Source organism: Xiphophorus hellerii, chromosome 22 (assembly GCF_003331165.1).
Source record: "Xiphophorus hellerii strain 12219 chromosome 22, Xiphophorus_hellerii-4.1, whole genome shotgun sequence".
Lineage (NCBI taxonomy): Eukaryota > Metazoa > Chordata > Actinopteri > Cyprinodontiformes > Poeciliidae > Xiphophorus > Xiphophorus hellerii.
Genome location: NC_045693.1, coordinates 13,470,542 through 13,494,657, shown reverse-complemented (window position 1 = coordinate 13,494,657; position 24,116 = coordinate 13,470,542). Strand labels below are relative to the sequence as shown.

Genomic DNA, 24,116 nt, shown 5'->3' with positions numbered 1-24,116 from the left:
ATTTGTGTATGGGTGGATGTGTGTGACAAATTAATTTCCCAAATTGTTCTAAAATTTTAATTCTATTTTTTTTTTTTGAAAAATGACAAAAAAGTACAAAAGTTACAAAATATCTACATTACAAATATGTTAAAGATGCATCACTGCTGCAATGCACAGATATTACTCTTATAAATAACAATACAATACCTAATACAAAAATTAAAACTGAACCTGTGGAGGGGAAATGAAGTAAAATGTCAAAAATGTCACTTTTTAAAAAAATTTTCCATCCTAGATATAAAGAGGTGACATCTTAAAGACTTCTAACTGTTGTGGGGAACAGTCTAATTTTATCTCAGAAAATACACAATATAGCTGCTTGAAAAGGTTAAGAAATGCTCACAGGAGATGATAATCAGTAAGACAAAATCAAAACATGCCAGTTTTACAGAAAAGGTATGTCAAGATTAACAACAAAACATGTAATTCATATAACAGTTTTATTTCGTTTCAAACTTTAAATAGCACCCACTGACAGTGTTGTGAAGTTGGTAGAAACAGTCATGCACTGAAGCAACACCAGGGGGCACTAAAGGGAAGTGTACCAGCCACAAGACATACAAGATTTCAAGGTGCTCAGATGGAGGTATTCAAATGAGCCAATTTTCAGTTCTCCTAACACCCTGAAAACCTCAAGAATAATGTTAAAAGACAAAGAATAATAATATTATTCATTATATTCAATACACATATTAAAAAATTATACAATGATGAATGAGATCACAAAAAAGTTGAAGAGGTACTTTTAGTTTTCCGGACAGAGAGAAACTGTAGAGATTAAATCTTCCTGAGAATGACTGTTTGTTCCACATCAGCTTGAGATTTGAGGCGTTAGTGACACTGCAATCCATCAATAGTTTGGGCCTTTGCTGAAGGAACTCCTTCTCATTATACTAGAATAGCACAGGGATGGGTCACATACCCCGGGATGACCAGGAACACCGGGATTACCTGGTTTACCCTCTGCTCCATTTTGACCAGGAAATCCAGGCTTACCAGGAGGACCTGGTTTGCTGTACCCCTGGGGACCAACAGGCCCTGTCAAGATAAAAGCACTGAGCCATGACAGTTGCAATAGGAGACCGATGAACACAGATATCAGGGCAACAATGCTGGTCAGAACCAACGCAGAAATTGCAACACCATAACTTTAATCTCTCCAGAATTTAAATGATTTCATTTATAATTGTTGTCACAAGCATTCCTTGGCTACCTCGCTTTTGTTTTTGCTTTTCTTTTCACACTTCTTTTCATATTTCTTGATTTGGAGCATGGAAAAGAATAAACATCTAAGAAAGACCTTAAAACTGGAAAAACAAGTTGCAAGTATTTGTTTTTCATTCTGCTGGATTGAAATCAGGTTATAAGTTCAGCTTCAAATGCTAACAGAAGAAGCAGGTGTAAACCACAAAAACATGGTGCAGAAAGAGCATTTTATTGAAAATGACATTTAAACTCAAGCAGGCTGTTGCACAGCTGATCAAAAGTTTAACACCCCAGAAACATAGCTAAAAATAACAAAAACAAACTCAGTAGTGAGTGGCACCCTCACTCTTGCTGATCACTTCAAGAATATGCTTAGACATGCTTGATGTAAGTGTTTCCATTTGGCTAACTGTAATGTTGATCCATGTGGTGAAGATAGATTAGTGAAGGGCATCTGTGGATTAGAACTGTCTTCCATTTTTGCGCACCACCCTTGCAGTCCATCCCAAACACTTTCAATAGAATTTGTTTTAATAATGTCTTCTCTTTGTTTTTGTTTTTTTTCTTCTTCTTTTTTTTAACATTTTGAAAATGTACTTAAAATCTGGCCATGGTCACCTCAAGAAATGTGAATCTTTGTGATCTCTTCCCAGTCTTTGTTTAAAAGTGGATAACTGTCTCAAACAACAACCCTATGTGCACAGTTGAGGAAAAGTTGTAAGACTAAACATGTACAAGTTAACATATAAATTTAAAGTGTCGAAACCTAAGCATATTTCCAAGATGTTCTGTCAATAATGCTTTAATGAATGAAAAGCAACATTTTCTTACCTGGTGGCCCCGGAGGTCCCTGATCCCCAACCATGACTTGACCAGGGCTCCCTTTCTCACCTTTGTAACCCGGTTCTCCTGCAAACACCATTCTACCTTTAGAACAAATGTAAACATAGCTTTTGTACAGCACATATTATTCTACTTTTACCTTTCAGCCCAATAACCCCTGGACGCCCTGGACGACCAGGTTGTCCTCTGGAACCACTAAGTCCAGGAAGACCTCTGAGTCCTTGGGGACCAGCTGGACCTTGTGCACCAGGTGACCCCGGTTGGCCTTGACATCTTGTACAGCTACTCTGCTGGTTGCTTAGCAGTAATAAAGGCAGCTCACCTTGAATCAGAGACAATAAAGAGATTTTACATGGTGCAGTAGTGTAGAAACAGCTCATTGATTAGTTTGTAAGGCTACTCACTTCTAAGAATGTCTCTGCAGATTTGCCGAATGTGACTGTCTGACATTTCACTTGTCTATAGTAGATCAATATGATTTGTTGGTCATCACTGCATGTCACAACGACTGAAAAAACATTCTGTTTTCAGAAAGTGTCAAACTTACAGATCTGCCTTCGGGTCCTTGTGGCCCAGGGGGGCCTGTGTCCCCTCGCACCCCTTGGGGCCCAGCTGGCCCTGACTGACCTGGTTGTCCAGGCCGTCCCATTTGACCTCCTGGCCCTCTCTGCCCTGGATCCCCTGCTGTCCCTTTCTGGCAAGAATACCACCCTCTTGTTAGAAATGCATGCATTTACACAGGTGGTGCTGATGTATATTATTAAATTTTTCTTCATCTCAACATACCTCCCCCTTGAATCCCACTGGGCCAGGTGATCCCTGGTAATCAGAATAAGTCATCAAAGACATTAAAAATCAATCTACTTCAAAATGCACACCAACCGACATTATCCTGATTATAGGACCGAGTCAAAATAATAAAATCATTCATAACTCCATAGAGTGGGATCATGTTAAAAGGATTTTTTCTGATTAATCAAATGCACTGATGCTAAAGAAATATTTTTTATAGCATCAATGAATGATGTAAGTCAGCTATGGTATTGACTGTTGAACTCAGATATCTACATACACTACATAGGCGGATGCAAAATAACTTTTTCTTCCTGTCCGACATTAAATTATATAAAACCTTTTTGGTTTTACATCAGTTTGAAAATTTGTTCTAATTGCCAATATAGAGTATAATAAGAAACATTTTTTACACTGGTTTTAGAAGACAAATATGCTACTATTACTATGCCTTTGGACATTAAGAAAGCTCTGATGATGATGTCATTGCTTTGTAGGTTTTTGATAGGTTACCTCAGGGTCATGCACAGCCACTAGGAGGTGCTAGAGCACCTGTTCTTTTTCCCTAGACAAGAACGGACCCTATTGAAATAGTTTTTTACATTGTATCATGTGTAGCTCAAGATGGCATTTCTGGATTTAAAGGCCTATATGTCCACCGCCCCATAGTTTTGTCATTTTGATCAACAAGACTCCCCCATAAACCCCCAAAGAGAAAGAGAAGAAAAAGAAAGACAGGCAGGAAGATAGAAAGAAAGAAAGGAAAAGAAGGAAGAAAGGGAGAAAGGAGTGGCCAAGTCAATTAGTTGACTAGTATCCAAATAAAAATCTGTAGGAAGAAGTGAGGATTTGAGTGCATAGAGAGGAACCTTCTATGCAGAATGGGTCCCACATGAGCAAATCATGTAATTAGTTTCTCCATTCAGAACAAACCTTTAAGTTGTCATTGTTAAAAAAAGGCTGTTTAATATGCAAAGTACTTAATGCATATCAGTAAGTGTGTACCTTGCCATCCCCTGTCTCATTCATTTATCTTTTTGCTCATTTTTTATTTGTGGACTAAATTACTTTGATTTTATTGTGTATTTACATTATTTGTGTTGCTTCTGAGATCTGGTGTAAATTTTAATCTCAACAAACCTCAACAAGAAATTTAGTTTAAGAGAAACAACAATGCAATTACAATAGAAATATGTTATTCCTAACTGACCCAATACAGGAAAGGTTTAATGTCAAACAGGGAGACAAAATTGCTAAGAGTCTTTTTATAAAGTGTCTGTAAATATCTGGTTTCAAATGCAGATCATGTGATATACATTTTTAAAAGCACTATGAAAATGTTGTGAATCACATTATTTTTAATGAAATAAAATGCCAAATATTTGTAAATGTTGGTACGTCTGAATAAAAATCCCACCAGATCAAACATTCAAACATCGAGATATCTCAGCTTTTCATTTGTAGTATTTAAAAATTTAAATAACGATTATGAAGTAACCAACCAAGCTTCATTTACATACCCCCCCAAAACTGGAAACATTATTTTATTTTAATGTATATGTATATATGTTTTTGAAGACTGGACCAAACTAAATTGCAATAGATTATAAAAATGTTATTGTTCTGTTTTGACATATTATTTTATCTCACCAGCCAACATTGTAATTCTGTATTCTGATCTAAAAAATTATTCGAAAAAACACGTACCGGAACTCCTGGTCGTCCATGTTCTCCTTGATCACCTTTCATTCCCTAGTTAGATGAAATGTATAGATTCCAATCAATGTCTAAATTACAGTATATGGTAGAATAAACTCTCCGGTAATCCATTCTCTAAAGGAGTTGAAGCAATTTTAATAGGTAATATATTATGCAGAGATAAAAAATAAAAAAGACAACTAAATGTGAAATGTGACAAAAAAAAAATTAAGGTTTTGTTTCCCATGGAGTCTTCAAATATCTTGCACTGGATATTGACTGTTGTGTGTAAACAAAAGTCCCACGTTATAGTAGCTGTCAACATATTTAAAAAGGAGTCTGTGGTGATGTGAAATATTAATGCAGAGCTATGTAGTTATGGTTAAAACTTACCATCACTCCTGTTTCACCCGTGTTTCCTCTTTCTCCCTGAAGAAAATGAAGATGTGACAGAAAAGGAAAAACAGAAGAAATTTGTAAGCTGGAGATTTCTAAGGATCAAAATCTACAAACAGTGGTGTTTGAATAAAAAAGGACGAGGAGACTATTATGAAATATTAATTTTTGATCATTGTGTAATGTCTGTATGAAAAATGCCCTTGATTGATTGATTGATTGATTGATTGATTGATTGATTGATTGATTGATTGATTGATTGATTGATACCTTGCTTCCCTTCAGGCCTGGCATGCCTGGGTGTCCCGGTTGACCTGGCAATCCTGGTTCCCCTGTGTTCCCCTTTAAACATATATTTTTGGAAAACAGGGATGTAGAACATAAATAAAATACTTACAGCTACTAATTTAGTAAATAAATTAATTTAATTTTTTTGCTCTTTTTAGATGAACAACAAAGGTATGAATTATAATGTTTTGAAAGTAACTCACCACAAGCCCTTGTGATCCTCTCATCCCAGGTTTACCACTTTCACCTTTGTTGCCCTTGATTTGTTAAACCAGAGATCAATTATTTTTACAGAAAATCATTAGGTTACAGGCAATACATGACTGTAATCATAATTAAATTTGACCAATGTGATCTAGTTAATTTTGAAGCTTAACATATTAAACGTGTAAAGCTAAAGCCTTTTCCCCTCAGTCCAGTAATTAGTGTCAGCCATAAATGATTAGAAGGCAGAGTATGAACCCAAGAAGAGACCAGAACTGTTGCTTTTAAACTAAAACTTACCCTGAGGAGTGGATCCAGATTTCTGTTAAGTTTTGTTCCACTAAGAGTGCTTTTTGTTACAGTCTCTTTTAGTTAAACCCCTGACCAAGCAAAACATGTAATGCTCTTGAACCACATTATTTTCCACAGATTTTTAATCTGACCCCCTAGAAAGCTCCAAAAATATCCAAACTAATAGTAATTTAAACTGTATTTTGTGAAGGCTATGCAACATTTACTTTGAGAATATAATTTCACTGAACACTGTGCTGCTCTGTACTTTGCTGCAGTGCAAGAAAGTGAAAGTGCCAGAAATCACCGTAACTCTCCTGCCAGTTGATATGTAATGACCTGCAAAGTCGAACACACTTAGTGAAGCGTTCTTTCTTCACCGTGTTTTACTCCTACCTCAAAAATACTTGCTACAATCACTGGAAAGACCTAATTGTTAGTTAAAATAATAGACTGAGTGAGGGCCAAGTGGCTAACATCACTTTGTGTTTTTGATTTAGTTATGTCTGCTTTGAAGTGGAGAATTTCTCTATCTAACATGATCAGGAAGCACACACTGTCATGCCCGCTCTCTTTCCCCGAATATATAAATGTGATAGTGCAGCATAAATACTTCACAGTCAGTTATATTGGTGGTATGATTTCCTTGGACCGGTTATTTGCAATTATTTTTATTGCCACTTTAATGGACTTTAAACCTACAGCATCTGCAAATAAATGAAGAAAATTTGTACTTTTAGTTGTTAAAAGTTATTGAACAAATAAGCACAAATGAGCACAATTAAACAAGTTTAGAAGTGTAAAATAACTTAACTTCCAACGTCCTTGCTAAACCCAAAATGTTGTCATTTTGCTTTTTTTTTAATTTTGAGAATAAGCTACTAGGGACAACTTCAGCCTGTGGAGGCCCTGTGGAATCTCCCAAGCATTTTTCTCTAAGAAATCAAGTTGCCACCCATGCAACCCTGGCTCAGGAATGGCAGCAGACAGATGTGACAGGTTTTATAGGCAAAGTTATAGTTTTGACACTAACTGAGTATGAACAAGAGCAGCAAAAAAGCCAAATATATCCAAGATGGAAATATGTAGGATCTGACAATAAGATAATTTTTATTATTTTATTGAATTATCAATGTTGATCTACAAAGGACTAGAAACACTGAAAAAATGTTAATTATAAAACTTGAGCATGTTATAAAAACCTCAGAAAGAAACATTTGTTTGTGAAATAACATTTTTGTCACTCTGAACAGCTTGGCAGTAGCTATGCACTTTGCTTAGAGTCAGATGAAATTAAGACATGACTCTAGTTTCCTTGCACTTGTTGCAAAAGTTTGCATGTGAGATCTCTGGATCATGCTAACATTGCACAACCATCCTGGTCACTATATATCTGACTGTTTTTTCTTTTTAAAAATACTTTTTCAGCATTTTTAATTTACCTCAAATTCTAACAATTTCAGAAAAGTTTAATCTTGCTTTCTAACAGTTATAAGTTATTTACCTTGGGTCCAATTGGTCCCTTCATGCCGGGTTCACCAGGTAAGCCCAATTCCCCCTGCAAGAGAATATATTTTTAAGAACTAATCCATACCAGACCATGAATGTAATTAAGGGACTTGGGTCTCACAGATGGGCCAGCTGATCCTTTGATTCCTTTTGGTCCAGGCTCACCAGTTTCTCCCTTGAATGAGAATCATTCCAGTCAAAGAGGATTGCGATGAATGATACTTTACATTTTGCACAACAGCACAATTTTACCTTTTGTCCGTCCAGGCCTGCATTTCCTGGCAAACCAGGAACACCCTGGAGGCAGTCAAGTATGAAAGATAAGTTTACAAGAATTACAAAACATGAGACATTACATGTTGTTTGGTCAAGTTTTGTCTTCTAAAAATGGCGGAAAATGCTTTCTCCTTTTTAAAGTAAGCTTTCATAATGTTTGATGTTCAACTTGAAAACATTCAGTGTGATCTTGTCCATCTTGTAAGTCTGTCTCCCTGATTTAGATCACAAATGGTTAGCAAGCTTCTGGAACTATTGACTCATGTTTTGTGAACCTATTGCAAAACTTTTTGTCACCACCATTGATCATGATCTGGGTGATGACTCCCCAGTTGGAACAATTTGTTCCCCAAAACAAAGTTCTCAGTTTTAAGAACAAACAGTCTCTCGATTATCTTTTTTCACAGTCAATAATTCAAGCCAAGGTGCGTATTGCATATAAGGATTATCCTGGGGTCACTTCAATCACATCACATTTGTCATGTCTACAATTTTGAATTAAGTTATGATTGCTCTGAAAATCTACAAAATACAAGAATTGTACAGAACTATCCAGAAGTATTTTTTAGCTTCTTCACATGACCAATACAAAGTAATGCTTAAATGTTAAAGGGAAGGATACATTATTTTTGGATCACTTTATATAAAAAAATCTGACCATTATATATTTGTATTCAGCCCCTCCAAATAAAGGATTTGAATAACAATTTTTCACGGTAACTACCAGATTTATACCTATTGCAGCTTCTGATAGGTTTTGGCCCATAGTTATTTATTATTTAACTCTCTCCACAACATCTACTCTGACCTGCTTCCTTGATCCTGTAGAAGAACCACAGCCCTTGACAAGCCCCACAGCATGTCACCTTCACCACTATGGTTCACTGGGGATGGTGTGTTCAAGGTGACTTGTAGTATTAATTCTGTACTATATTATCATATTGTACGTTATAATTAATTGTGGTATCCACAGATTAATTCACCTGAACTGTTTATCTCTACTGCTTCTACTGTAGGCTTCTTTCATTTAAATTTACGTAGTGTTTTTCCTAGCCTGTCTGCTGTGTTCCTTGCTATGTTTGTTCACAAACATTCTATAAAGAACCTATTAGACCTTCACAAAAGAGTTTTTTACATTAATGACACATACAGTAAGTGGACTGTTTACTTACCAGGAGTTTTAGGCACCTGGTAGCACTTGATTTAATTTTTAAATATCCAAATCCAGATCAGTCTGTTTTGAATTCAGATTATAAACTCAGTGTTCGGATTTTAGTTTTAAAATATTTTGAAAACCTTTTTTTCATTTTCTTCTACTGCATAATTACCACTAATTTGTGTTGGTTTTTCTCATAAAATCTAAATCCAAAACACTGTAGTTTGTGTTTGCAAAGAGAAACCACATAAAGATTTCAAGTCTTATAAATGCTTTTGCAAAGCACTGCATATTGTTAACATGTGTACTCACAGGATGGCCTTGTCTTCCATCTGAGCCATGAATACCGATGGCTCCAGGTTCACCCTAATAGAGAAAAAAATATCAGATTTTGTTGAAAATCAAGTCATGTGGCTTTAGTGTATTTCTGAATGCTTTATGAAGCACTAAACAATTGATCTAAATATGAAAATAAAATGAAAAAAAATGATAGATGTCCCTCTGAACAAACACATGAGTTTCCTATTGATTTGGTTTTAATAGTTGCTAAAAACAACAGCTGTTTTCTTGGAAACAGTTAATTTATCTTCACTGTTCTCCAACTACATGCCTCTGTTACACCCCTCAAATCGGAATGATCTTCGTAACATGCAACACTGTCAACACTACCAAACCTTTTGACCAGGACTTCCTTGAATTCCATCTTTTCCATTTCTCCCAGGAAATCCCTGAAATTACACAGAGACATTTTTGTTATACAATACAGGCACAAAGAATCTGGATTTATACTTCTGCATGTGGCACACTTACAGGATTTCCAGGAATACCTGGTGGCCCAGGAGGTCCTATGCTTCCTTTTGTACCCTGGGAAGATAACAACATCCAGTTAAAAAAATAAATATGACAACCCAGGTAGTATCTGAGTTTTTTTAAGCCATTACGACATTTTGTATTCTTACCAATTGACCAGGTATACCAGGCAACCCTGCAATTCCTGGTAAACCTATTGCACCCTGAATGAGGCCAAAAGATTAAAAGTAAATATTAGATGTGTTGCATAGATAAGTCCGTCTCTCTGTATAGTTGCATAGATGAGCCCATTTTTTAACTCCATGACCAACCAATTAATATGACAGTACTTTAGCCACTTTAGTTAGCGCATGGAACAAATAGTGTTGAGCAGGTAAGAAGTATACTGTGAATTGAAAAACTATCAGAAAATCTGTCAGTGACATATTCTACTATCATTAGCTTTCCTTTGCAAATGTGAGCAAATCTGTCTATATTTGGCTAATAGTGAGGAAACACAATTTTACAACTGCACCATTTCCATTAAATAACTAATAAAATTAACATCACCAGTGAATAAGCTTGTTCATGCGATAAGTCATTACAAATTATGGCAGTGACGGATGTGAACAGTTACATCAGATATATTCAGAATTCAGCCACAGTGCTAGAGTTCATCATCTATCAGCCATCAGAGGAGACGTCAGTATCTCACTGAGCCATTCAAGCAACAACCTCTTATATTTGAGAGCGGCTACGTATGCAGTGTTTGGGGGAAATTGTAGACCATGATTTTTAGAGAAGAGCTACAGACTCAACATGTTCAAATGACACACAACTTCTTCTGAACTTTGTTGTAATTTTGTAATGTTGTAATGTTGTAATTAGAGAAAAAAAAAACACAAAAAAAAACATCATCCTCCTACTACTACCTGTCGTCGTTTTTGCCAGAAGTAACAGCCAGCTATTGATCATCTAATGCTTAATAAAAGTCATTCTGCTACAGTTTTGCGAAATACATTTATTTCGATATGACTAAAAGACTGCTTCATCGTAGCGCAAAATATAATATCAATTTATTCAGTGTTATGGAATGGAAACTCAGCCACTGATGTTTCCATTAGCTGACAATGTTTATTGAAAACTTGGCCAACATCATGGGTGGAGATCAGAGAGTGTGCTGTTTCTTTAAAGATAAATGCCACCCATTTTACTTTCTATTAACCATAGAGATTATATTATAGACAGAGAGCCCATTAGACAAATAATCAAAGTGGTAATATTATAACTAGAAATGGTTTTGAATTATGCCTTAAAGTGGTTTCCTTTGGTGAACAACTATGATAATTTTCCTTTACTCAGCATTCTAAATGTCTAAGACTTTTTAGAGGTAGATACAAATGTGTGTGGACATAAAAAGCCTTTACCCTAAAAGACCTCTGAACATAAGGAGAACCTTAAATGACTCTTTGCTGTTTGGAAAGATCAAGTTTGAGAACAGCTTGGATTCTTTTGATTTTTTAAAAATTATCATTATTCTGTCCTTCATGAAAGTTCTTTCCTGAGGGCAAACAGAATTGGACTTGTACAAGTGGAAAATCAGTTTTCTCATTCAATATTTGTTTTTCACTTGGCACCTATGAAGACTAGTTTAAAAACTGATTGCCAGTTGGCCACAATTTTATTTGTGGAGGAGCCAAAAGCATTGGAGTCTGGTCTTGCTTATAAGTGAAAGTTTTTGAAATGAGACTTGAGGAACCATGTATAACTCTGTCTTAACAAGACTGAGTTTGTTTTCAAGCTGAGAAATGTCCATCCATGTTGACAATACAGCCACAAACCCAGATGTTTGGTCACAAATTGTTTGTATTTTACTAAGTCTGACTCCAGTTTCCTTCAAACTAGTTTTTGTTAAATCATTATTTCTACTGTTCTGATTGAGCCAAACATTTTTGACATCTCTTATTGCTGACTCAAAAAATGCCTATTAATGGAGATTTGTGTGGAAAACCTGTAATTTGAAGAAAAATAAACTGAGGAAAAAAAATGTCATCTTTTTGGACTAAAATGTAACACTACTTGTATTGCTCCAAGAAACTTGCATCAAAGTAGATAGCAAGTATATGTACCGGTGACACTGATATTCTTTCAACAAAGGAAACAAAAAAATCTCTCCCTCAGGTAGAGATGATAATTTTTAGTTATAATATTCTTCATTGTCCAGAAATACACATGGAAATTTGCCTTTGGCTTCAAATGGCAAATAAAATCTCAAGAAATCTTGGACACAATTACGATTAAAGTGATGTGCATATCAAGAGAAAATCCAGTCTCTTTTATCTCCTAAAACCTTGACAGTTAAATATAGTTTTGGTCTTTCCAGAAATAAGATTTACTGTCCATTGAATGGAGTTACATCTTGTAGTGCTGTTTCTTTTACGAAGCTATTTAAAAAAATTATTTTCACTTCTATTTATTTATTTTTATTCATTTACATTTTGTGGTCTGGTTTCAGGCAGAACTTGCTTGGTTTGCTAAATCTGGGCAGGTTGGCATTTCCTCAGACATCTCTTTTGATCTTAGCATATTCACAGTCAGAATACAGCAAACAAAAGGTCTGACATTAAAGCAGTACAAAGCACTGTCAAAATACAGAGTACTGATCTTGTCATGACGCAATATGTACTGTATGTGTGTGTAATTTTTGTTATTTTAAATTGAAATTATTTTTGTTTGTCCCTGACCAGAAATTATATATATATTATATTGTACTGAATATAACATAATTTGAGATGTATTTCCCTTGTCTTTTGTCTTATCTTTAAGACTAATTTTTCTTTTTCAAAATATTTTTTGACATAAACAAGAGCTGCTTATAGAGTCGTGAACAACAAAACTATATACTGTAGATCACTTATTTATTTATTTTTTTCAGAATTGTTTGGTCAGTGCTGTAAGATTGCATACATGATGTCTATGTTTGAGTCTGATTATAGATAAAGGCTATTTATCTATGAATGAGCAGAAATATAGTTGATTTAGGTAAATGATTCAGCGTTAGCACCTTCTCTCCTTGCTGCCCTGGCAGTCCAGGTAATCCAGGCATACCCCGTTCGCCCTAATCAAAGGAAAAAGCAGGCTTACACTAAAACACTAAAAAGTCAGAAGGTAGAACATTTCTACTCAATTAACTGTGCCATGAATATTGTTTTGACCTTCCTACCAAAACACCCGGTCTCCCTTGCTCGCCTTTGTACCCATCTGCTCCTTGTGCCCCCTAATGAAATTGACACAAAAAGGCACCCTTTTTTCAGGATAGTGATCACCAAATGAATATTTTTAGTATAGTAACAAAATACTGATTTACCTTAAGTCCTGGTGGACCTGGAAGCCCAGAAAGTCCTCTAAGGCCAGGAATACCCTTCAAATTTAACAAATTATTGATGGTTGATTAAACACTTCATTGAATCCATTCAGAGGCAAGAGACAATTAAACTCTTCCACTGAACTTTAGATAAAGTTGTATACATGTTCATTTTCTATAATAAGACACACATTCTGATCAGCAAGGACTTAAATGTCTGTGCTCTAAACATTTCAAATAAATGTGATATCAAACATCAACATTTGTAAAGAAAACTGGTACTGGTTCACTTTTCTAAGTTGCAGGGCAGGAACTAATCCAATCGCATTTGATCACACTATATACTACATACCAGTAGATCTCAACCTTGTTCCTCAAGGCACACTGCTCTGAATGTTTTAGATGTTTCCCCGCTTCAAGCGCATATCATTTCAACTAATGGCTGATTAACAGGTTTTTGCTGAACTGTTGTTTCTTAAATCAGGAAAGTGTCTAAAACATGCAGAGCAGTGTGCCTTGAGGAAACACTGCTATAGGCTACAATACAAATTGTGCTTGAACACTTTCATTTTATTCAGCAAGGCAGCAAGTTTCCGCCATGAATGGAATTTCCTACAAAAAAAGCAGAATGGAGCCACCGGTTCACAGATTAGCATCATGGACACTCAACTGCTTTATATGAACCGTGATGAGATCAACATGCAATGTTTGTAGTTTTTATCACCCCGACATTTGCAAAGGAGGGAAAGTTAACAGAAAGTATCATTTAAATACGGTTTTATTTTAGGTAATTCTCCAATCTTACATCTCAAAGGCTGCCTTAATGCTTAATTGGAGCATTAAGGTAGCCATAATTTATCAAAGCTAATGGTAATTACAGTCTCTTACCAATTTATTTATACCCTTTTAATTATTCAGCCTCCCATGTCTACCACAAATAATATCCTGTGCAACCAATTGCCTGAAGAATTCACTTAATTAGCAAATCCACCGGTGTGTCATCCAATGACATACCGTATAAATACAAATGTTCTGTGAAGGCATTAAAAGTTTTGTTAGAGAACATAAGAGAACAAACAGCACCATGAGACGTAAATTAGTTTATAAAACAACATCTCAAGCTTTGAGTATTACAGTTTAGTCCAGGACTGGTGTCCTGTAGGTTTTAGATGTATTTCTCCTTCCAATACAACTGAGTCAAATAATGAGGTCATTAGCAGCACTGTGGAGAACTTGACTGCACTGAGGAGATAATTCAGCTATTTAACTGAAGTGTGTTAGACCAAGAACACGTCCAAGAGTTGCAGGAAACTCACTCTCGAGGATTGGGACTGACTGGGATTTCCCTAGTCTGGTATTTTATGTGGATATGGAACAAGTGGCTCCTAATCAGACAAGCAGGGGTATCAGTGGAGGAGCTGTACAGATCTACTGCTTAGGTGGGAGTACTGGGAACAGGACAGTTATTAGTCAACAAGTCAATGAAAAAAGGTTTAAGGGCTGGGAATACTTTTGTAAATCACAATAGATCCTGTGTTATGCAGTGAGACATAATATGACATTTTTTGTGTAATAGGTCACTTAACAAAAAAAACCTATCAGTATTTACAACAATTTTCAAACAACAAAGAAAATTTTAAAAAGACCTAATGAACTACATGAACTCATCAACGATCATTTTTATTGTTATTTTTAATAGAATTATTGCCGGCTATTTGCTGTGTGTTTGTATAATTATTTATGTAGTACTCACAGGCTTACCATCAGCACCAGCAGGTCCAGGTTGTCCAGGGATACCCGAGCTTCCTTTCCCCCCCTAAAAAAGTGTAAAAAAATAAAAAATAAAAAGTGCTTTAGTCATTTTGACTAAAACTATTATTCTTTATTGAACAACCTTTTGCACAATGGAGCTATTACAAACATCAATGGTGTCAACATGTTTCTGTTTGAGCTGTTGTTTATTTATCCATCAACTGCTGATCAAGCGGGTTTGTCTAATGTAAGATTTACTGTTTGGAGCCACATGGAACATCTGCAAGCCAGCTACACTCCAGGCATTTTGGATCTATTAGGAAATGTTGTAAAAACACACTTTGTAACCTTATAAAAAAAAAAGCTCCCTGAAACCATGTATTGAAGGTTTTAATTAGCAAGTTTGTTTGTTTTTTCCTTGGCGATATCTAAGAATCTTGTGAATTACTTTGGCAATTCACTATTATCCGCTATCAGAAAAATTAAAAATACAAGCCTTATTCTACGTTGTTTCTGATTTTCTTTTTCAAGCGCTCCTTATTAAGCAAGTGGTCTGCCATTTTTTAGGAATGGGTACATTACATCTTAGTCTGAAAGGAACTTTAAGTTACTTTAAATCGCCAGCTTCAATTTAACTGCTGAGAACTGTTTACCCATTAAAGACATTAAAGTACTAAGACCTCTCAAACTGTTCTAAATCTGATTACAGTCGTTTAATTTGACCTATTTGCAAAGTGCAAAGTCATGGACCCATCGTCTGAGTGAAACAGCATGTAGACAACTCCTGGGAATTAACACAATTTTCTCAAACCCTGTGAGCATAAAGGAGTTGGAGACCTGATTTATACCAGGCTTACCAATATACAGTATCATACATATATAAGCCATATAATATTAATCATTCCCAAAAATCTTCCACAGTTGAAAGATTTTTGTTTCAGTTTATGTGTGCATGATTTCAGTACCACTTTAACAACCAGGATCCTTTGCTCTGAAAGGTCAAAACTGTTTTCAAGGTTTTGTATTTACAGTTGCATCATTTAAATATCACACAATTAAGCATCCTCACAACACAAGATAAAAGGGGCGTGGGAAGAAGAAAAAAGAAAAAACTGACTGCTGTTCCTGGTGGTCCGGGAGGTCCAGGAGGACAAGTACAAGGTTCCTGTGTTGGTTCAGTGTAATCAGCATTGTTGGAGCACTGTAACGGGCAAGCAAAATGTTTTACAAATCAACCTGACTCATTGTTAAAAAGTAAATAGATCTTCCTTAATCATGAATTGCCAAAAATTAACTATATTTTTTGAAAGCTTAATTACACACACTTTAACAGACTATAAACGATAGAAAACACACCGAAAACAAAAGCTGTGTTAATAAATGGGAAGATTTTTTTTTTTACATCTTTTTACACTGTTTCTGTTGATCTTTCTTTTGAACATCTTCACATTAGAAATATTAATTTGGCAATAACTTTGTGTCTGTAGCAGTTTAAAGCCAAAATAAAAACAGGCCAAAGATTCACAGCCAAGTAGCAATAAAATTATATCTATACAGAGTGCAGCATGTTTGACTCTAAGCCATAAGTCTTCCTTCAGCAGATCAATTAATGCATGCCAGATGTGACTTTAGGATTACATGGTGAGTTTGCAACTTTCCTATAAAGAATGTCAGTACCCCACAGAGATGAAATATAAAGCAAGAAAGCGCCATGCTGTTTAAAGCAGTGGAAGTTGAGAATTTAGCACATCCTGAGATGCTTTGACATCTTTATAGGCCATTTACCTCAGAGAAAGGGTCAGAGAAGGTCATAGGTAGGTGAATATGTACTCACAACTCCAGGTATTTCACATGCGGTTTCTCTGGTGTTCTGCTCAGGGTCACAGTAAATGCGAAGTTTCTGGATTTCAAACTAAACATAAATGGTTTAGGGGAAAAAAAGTGTTAAATATGAGACTTTTACTTTTGGGAATCCTAAGAAGACTATGCAAAAGAAGCTGATTTGAACATAGGAAGTAATTGTGTAACATTAGACTGAGTTTTATTCGAGCAGTGCCACCAATGAATTGAAATTACCATTTTATAGGAGCTAAAGAAACAATAAGTGCCCTCACTAGGCACTGGGCTGCTTCATATTGCCAGACCTCCCTTGGTGTTCAAGCAACATTACACTATTCTTCCATGATTTGGTGTTCTGACGATGCTGGTGGTCAAAAGCCTCTGGAAAATCTGTTTCATATAAGCCCCATTTGTTAAATTTCTAGCCTCATAAAAAACACACATAGCTGTATTATCAGGGATGTAAATCAGTCTGGAATAAAACAATACAGTATTGTGTAGCAAAAAAAGCTAAGTAGTTACAATTTTATGCAAGTATCAGTCTCAATGTGGTAGAGATAGCTGTATCTAAAGGTTGTTTTATTGTTAATATTTATACTCTATCTATAATTTAGTGGCTAAGTAAAAATTGGCATCCAGATACAAAAATCTTCTTACAGAAGTGCTTTCACTGTGTTAAATGTCTTGAATCACTAAACACATCATCAAACTCAACAACGCTGAGCTACAAGATCATGCACTTTTGAACAATTTACTGCTGCAATGATCAACAGTCAAGATTTGAAGAACTGAACATTTGCAAGCATTATTTTTTTTGAAAAGTTGTGCAATTAGATTAATTAACACCCAGCACTAAGATCTTGTGAACAGAAGATTTAACTAATAATAATTTAGGTAATAGATCAAGTTAAAAATGATCAGGATACACTTACAGGCACAGTTGTTTCCTTGTTTACATATTTTCCAACTTGGGTTTTCCCATTGATGAAAATGCCGACAGAGGGCTCAAGAGGCTGCGTCTCCATTTGCAGGTCATCAACATAAAGAGTAACATCCTCTTCGGTTACCAGTAGCCGCAGCTGGTGCCACTTTTCATCAAACAGCTTCTTTGATCAGACAAAACATGACATAAAAATCATGACTTTACTGGTTGGTGGTGACCATATAATTTAAATAAAAATGGCAGCACACATTGATCTAATTCTACTATAAAACTATATTATTTATATATATATATATTCTCAAGCTATGGTCAAACAGGCCAGGAGACAACATGACTACTAGCGAATGGATAACAGGTTTCCTTCACAATTGCAATAGACCAATTAAAATCAGATTGTTGTCCTTATAAATGTAAGTTATGCATACATAGAAAGAAGGTTTAACAAGCTATGCCTTTAAGCTGCTTCAGAGTGTAGATAATGCACATACCTTCTTGTTCAGTATGTGAATTAACTTTGTATTAAAAGCCCACAAAATACTAACAAAACCAGAGGGCCATATTCAGACGTTATTGCTTTGTGGCTGTAAGTTGTTGATTATGTGGTCAGCTACAACATCACAAAAGCCACTCATTACTAACTTGTGGACCTTTTTCCTCCACAAATGCCAGTCAGAGGCTCTATTGTTTTCATGGTTTCTACATCTTTCGGTAAAAAGAACAGCTATTTTTTACAGTTTACATTCAATAAAGCTATGGCTTTATAATACAGAACTTGTACTACTGAACGCATAAAGTGATGGGTCAATTAGGACCACAGAGCCCAAATCAACATTGATTGAAAATGAAATATCTTTGCCACCTATTGTTAAAACGGAAAAGAAAAACAATGCCAGAAAACAATCTACGTTGTTTAACAGTATTATTTAAAAGAAACTTTGCTTTGCATGTGCCATCTGTCAGTACAAAATACCTAGTTACATCCAATTCACATGAATAAGAAAAGCATTAACCGGTCTTTAGAATTTTTCTCCTTCATGATCTTGATAATTGGATGCAGCAGAAAGTCATACTTTCACACTGTATAAATCAAAAAAGAATGAGGGCGTGTTGACTGCAGCTGCTGTTTGATTATTTCTAATCATGTTACTTCCCTCCCACTCACCACCTTTGCTGCAGTATGTTGAACTGACTTTTCAGGGTCAAACAACATGTGAGAAAACTACCTGTTGACAGGAGTAAATGGCACTACAGAGGGTCTATCTGAATCACAACATCTACAGTACTGCAGAGGGGGGAAACTTTGGAGTTATTTAGATTTTTTTCCTTTAATCCTTTGAGTTCTAAGTTTCAAATCTCTGCCTGGATGTTTTTGTATGTTTTAATTGTACTAAGTTCTTTAGATGTCCTGTGAGTAAATATATGTTGCCTATTTATCCATAACAACCAGAATTTTAATATCTAGCAGTTATTTTAGGAATTTACCATCTATTAAAAGAGTGCTAGTCCCTGCTTTGTTTTTTTTTTTTTTTGTAGCAGATTTTCTAAAGCTTTTAAATCAAACTGTGAAGCCATTTCAGAATAAAAGCAGTGGAAACTTACCCTTGCAGTCTGTTGTGAAAATGTGACAGTTTGAATTGCATTTGGTGTATTACTGGTTGTTGTGAACATGACGGTATTATCCAGACCATTTAAAGTCACTGCCATCTGAGGATCTCCGTCATGGGTCTGTATTCTCCACAGGTCCCACTTCTCCACGGCTACAGATCCTTTATATCTCAGTGTGGCCACAAATACATATGATGGAGGGAAGCCATCAGGAAAAAGGCTCCTGTGTGAATCAAGAGGAAAGTGGTTAACTATCACATGAAGATGAAAAAGAATTTTAAATTGTTGCTGTTATTACCTTGTAGCTTCACTCAAGTCAACGAAAGATGTGACTTCATATGCTTTAGTGCCATAAAATGATCCTTGTGTTTTTTTAGTTTTCTTAGCTAAATTTAATTTTAACAGAATATCGAAGCCCTTCTCGTCACGGGAATTGATGGGAATTTTTGCTGGACAAACTGTTTCTGTATCAGGAAAACACCATGAATTAGCAAAGAAGTACGTTACAGCATGATGAGAATCACCTGACCAGGAGCTTCTTACCTTCACATAGTTTCTGACGTATGACCTGAATGATCCTGGTAATTGCTTTGTAGTCCTCAACAGAGAACACATAAGTTGTGGAAGGTTTGTTTGCAATGTCCCTCAACTCATTCTCTTCTGTCTCTGGCCCAACTCCAATTGCAAACAGAATTATCCCTTTTTTTCTTGCTTCCTCGGCTGCTTTCATGACCTCATCTTGAGATTTCCCATCTGTGAGGACAACAGCAATTCTGGAAATGCCTGCTGGGCCCCTTTCAGACAGTCCAAACAATTTGTCAGTGGCAAACTTAATGGCGGTTCCCGTCCTTGTGTTCCCTCCCATGTAGTCAATCTTTTGCATTGCTTTGATGAGATCTTTGTTTGAGGAGAACTTCCCCAGAGGTATTTCTAAAATTGGGTCATCACTATACTGGACCACACCGACCTGAGTAAACTTCTGTCCAATGTTGAAGCTGGTTGTGATGTTGACAAGCCATCGCTTTACAATTTCAAAGTTGACATCCACAACACTCCATGAGCCGTCTAAAATAAAAACTAGATCGCATGGAGCGGTCCTGCAGCCTGACATGAAACAGAACAGATTGATCAATAAAAAAAATAACCAAGGAATAAATGTGACTTATGGTGAACTTGCCAAACTCAAAGTGTTTTGTTTTTTTTACTAAATGAATGAAATTGACTGTTTAATACACATGGTTAGTATATTTAAGTGCAATAAAATTAAGTTATCTTACTTCTCAAGTTTTCATCTTGCGTTGCACCGATCAAAGACAGAAGCACAAAGCACAGGCATCTTAGGAGCCAATGCATGGAAAACGTTTTGCAACCCATCATACAGCTGTCTTGATTTTTAATGGTGTACCTACATTAAAAAGGAAATCATGCTTTCAGTTCCAAGGATAAAGAACAAACATATCATATATTTTAGGATGTGCTTTTTATTATTTCTGACTTGATAGATACTACTATGTGTTTTGGAAAAGAGAAAAGATACATGTCATTTTTGTGTGAATCATTCCTGACAGCAATTATTAGGGACTCTTTGATCCCATCGCAGGTATATGTGATCCCAATCACAGCTGTTCTAAGTGAAAGCTAAGAAATCTCTGAAAAATTCAGAAAAACTTGTCTGTGAAAATTGTTGCAGCTTACTTGCATAAATATAATATAGTTTGATCAAAATCTAATAAAGATAATAACATGATGATAGTCACACATAACAAATACGGTTGTATTAAAAGCTTTAAATGGATTTGGACTGCATTAACAAGGACCACAACACAGAGCTTATTAGCACTAGGGAAATTCTTTGGGGGAAACCCTCTACAAGTTGTAAGCCACACCCCTTACAACTTACAGTCAGGGTCTGTAAGCTCTTTTTCAAAACTTACAATAACATCCACAGGGATGTTATTATAAAGCAACAAGCTACAAACTGTGAAGGCTACTGTTACTCCCTTTATTGTCAAGTGATATGATTTGTTCTCCCCACTGCACTAAGATTTCCAAAGAGAGCTTTCAGGGTATGAGAAAGCACTGCACCGAATGCAGCTGAAGCCCTTGTCATTGAGAGTTATAACATTCAAAACAAAACTGCTAAGTACCTAAAAGGGGGGAACGACTTTTTCTAAAGGTTTTGCCCACACCCGATTAACTTGAGCTGCACTAAAATATGTTACAAGGTGAATTTTTACGGGTTATATCAAAATAGAGTACAAACATGATAGCAATTTCCTGTATTATGAAGTGTCTATATACTGTATATTCATGGACATTTAGATACATTTAGAGAAAATTCAAATATCTCCTCCACAAGATCAGAGAATAACAAGCTTGAAATCATTGTAACAGATCAACTTTTCCCTTTAACTTATTCCCTACTTCTACTATACATGGCACTGCCAGTCTTACTTAATAAACATCTTATAGTTTTCTGTTGGATTACCATCTGCTTCCTCAAATCACAGTCTGTTCTTGACCCAGAACAGACTGAGGCAACAGACCACTATAAGAAAACTTTGCTCTTACTCTTTACTTGGAAATTATACTCAGCCTTTTTTCTCTGATGGAGAAAACCACTTGCAGGACTTTGTCATCATCAGAAAATGAACTTATTATAACAGATATCTGTCACAGAAAGAAGGTTTTAGGCTCTAATCTCGTTAAGCGGGTATAGACGGTGGAAGAATTGACACCTAACTATATAACTTCATGTCTTGAAGTAACAGTTTACAAATCAATTTCTGTCAATTTAAAAAGGGGTGTGGGAGAGAGTAATGTGCCTTATTTAGAAATGAAAAGCAAAATTTCAGTTTTCCTCCAATTGTGTGTCTCTGTTGACTTAACGGTGACCTGCCTCTCATTCAACCAATCACTTTACATTAAAATGTGAGAAGGATTTTTAAAAATGCAGTGGCAAGAAAACCATTGCATAGAACACAATGCCCAATTTGGAAAGCATAAATTAAAAAAGAAAACTCTGCCTTACATGCATAACTACTGAATACACTGCAATTCCTGGTTGTGCTGCAACCAACATGTGTAATAATAATGGAAAGTATTGTAGAGGAGAGTTCAGTCAGCAGAAAGCAATTATTTTTTAAAGTTGTTTGTTTGGCTGTATACTTCTTACTAGCTTCCAGTTTGTAAAACTGCTGACTTCCCTAAAAGAAAGCATTTGTAAATGAGGACCAGATATGTCACACAGAATAAAACACAGGATAAAGAATGTTACTGGAAAGGAGTCAACCTTCTTTAAATGACGACACGTCTTCGTAACCAAAACGGTGGCCAGGGAATAACCCTTGCCCTCCCCAAAGGCTTTTATTCCAGTGTAGCCAAACAGGGGTCAGACACTTCAACATGACTGCATTTTTCCACCATGTAAATCCGTAGCAACACATTCAAGGCAGGGGGAGGAGTTCAGCTGCTGTAGTTGTGTAAGTCATTTTCCTCTGAATTTTTTCCCCCTCTAGAGACCTGGAGTAGGCTGTTGGAAAACCCCCTCACTGGCAGCATCCAGCTTCTGGGATGAGTTTCTCCTCGACTGACTTTCCCCAAACCAAGCATTTCTGTGTCTCTACTTGAGGCACATGGAATTAATTTACACTGTCGGACAGCAAAATTCCTGCTGCCGACAGTAACTAAACACATGTAGTCATGGTGAAGTGACTCCTTCTTCATCCAATCATAATAATACCCAATGCAATATTGCAGGTGCAGTGTTTTGAGGCTTACATGAGGGAGGTGTGTGCGCACACCTGTGTTTTAGGTTAGAACTTGTAAAATGTATCAAATCAACTTTTGGTAAAAGCTACAATAATTGCAGAGTTACAATTTATGAAAATGTGGTTGACATTCTTCATATGCCGAGCCACAAATGTTAAAATCTTTTGGATTATTCTTTAGCGGTTTTGGTTTAGCTAAAAATGTCATTCAGGAAACTGCTGACCAAATGACTTCTCCACAGAAAGTCGCATCTGTTCAGCATGAGTGACATCAATCACACTGATTTAATGACTGCATCATACTTAGTTCCACTTGCCAGTAGCTTTATTACAATATGTGTAACTAAAGTACAACATACTAAAACAGGTTTTTATGTTATGAAACTGAAGATTTGAACTCTGTTTGGACAACTAAAGTTACATACTGTATATATACACATAATCTGTTGTAAACTTGGCAAGAGAACGATGTTCCATTCCAGAAACAACTGCTGTTCAGCATGTGGAATCCTTGCCAAGACCAAGGGGGATTTAATGCTGCCAAATCTGTTCAACATATCCAAGCAGCTAAATAGTGCCATGTGAAACATTATCTTGTTAAGTCCTTGGCTTTCACAGTTTTTCTCAAAACATCCTTACAAGTAGATGTTTTCTGTTGTCAAAAGTCCTGCTGGATACAGAACTTTTGCATGAAAACACACATACTGATATTAGTCATGCAATGTTGTGATGCAAATCTTTTGGACAGATTTAACAAAAAAAAAAACACACACACACAAAAAAAACAGTAATTCCAAGAAATTAAATAGCAGAAAAATATTCAGATGATTTCATTCATTCTCCGCATTGTGATAGAATAAGAGGTGATGACAGATCTAATATCTTCCGTATGTGTCGAGGTGTTGCAAAAGCTTTACAGAATCTTACTCACTAAATAAAATCTTAAGATATATATGTAGTATTGGGAAGAAATAGCAAAAGAAATAAATATCAAATTCATACCAATAATTTCCCTGCACCCTTTCTAAAACATCAGTGTATGTATTACATCACGGTTGTATAATAATATGAGAATAGCATTGCAGAACTGTAAAAAAAATCTTACAAATTTAAAAATTCAAAAAAAATAGAATGAATTGCACAAAAAAGAACAAGTGTTACCATTAAGTGTCCAAACCTTTGACTGTAATCCTGGTAATCCTCTCATTGAGAGCCAGTGATCAATGCTGCTTGGAGCCCTGCGTTTGCAGAAACTGGACCTGGAAAGAAGCGCACATGTTTCTCAGCTGAATGAGAGCCTGCCCTTTGTAGACGCTCTCTCTGTCTTCTGTTTCGGTATGTCTTCCTATCCAC

General features: G+C 35.9%; 1 protein-coding gene across 4 annotated transcripts; it reads right to left on the bottom strand.

Annotated features, from left to right (window-relative positions):
- Positions 1-260: 260 nt before the first annotated feature.
- Positions 261-24,116, bottom strand: col21a1 (collagen, type XXI, alpha 1). Of its 4 annotated transcripts, none has more exons than XM_032553577.1 (29): positions 23,925-24,116; positions 20,271-20,398; positions 19,537-20,097; positions 19,292-19,457; positions 18,988-19,216; positions 17,378-17,551; positions 16,441-16,518; positions 15,724-15,807; positions 14,608-14,670; positions 12,858-12,911; positions 12,714-12,767; positions 12,555-12,608; positions 9,661-9,714; positions 9,512-9,565; positions 9,376-9,429; positions 9,014-9,067; positions 7,522-7,566; positions 7,391-7,444; positions 7,265-7,318; positions 5,469-5,522; positions 5,248-5,319; positions 4,975-5,010; positions 4,591-4,635; positions 2,878-2,910; positions 2,639-2,785; positions 2,496-2,550; positions 2,231-2,413; positions 2,080-2,157; positions 261-1,080 (listed from the first exon to the last, which is right to left on the bottom strand). In XM_032553577.1, exons 2-29 carry the CDS (start codon positions 20,368-20,370, stop codon positions 893-895), a joined length of 2,877 nt encoding a protein of 958 aa, XP_032409468.1. In that variant the 5' UTR covers positions 20,371-20,398; positions 23,925-24,116; the 3' UTR covers positions 261-892. The 4 variants fall into 4 exon arrangements, with proteins under 4 accessions (XP_032409468.1, XP_032409470.1, XP_032409469.1 ...); XM_032553579.1 differs by having other exon boundaries at positions 17,378-17,548; XM_032553578.1 differs by having other exon boundaries at positions 23,941-24,116.

Bases quoted from the DNA above. Each gene is read 5' to 3' on its own strand.
- col21a1 (XM_032553577.1), bottom strand. From the start codon at position 20,370: ATGATGGGTTGCAAAACGTTTTCCATGCATTGGCTCCTAAGATGCCTG. The intron at 9,566-9,660 runs GTAAGAATACAA...TTATCTTCCCAG, and splicing joins CTGGTATACCTGGTCAATTG to GGTACAAAAGGAAGCATAGG. The intron at 5,320-5,468 runs GTGAGTTACTTT...ATATGTTTAAAG, and splicing joins GAGGATCACAAGGGCTTGTG to GGGAACACAGGGGAACCAGG.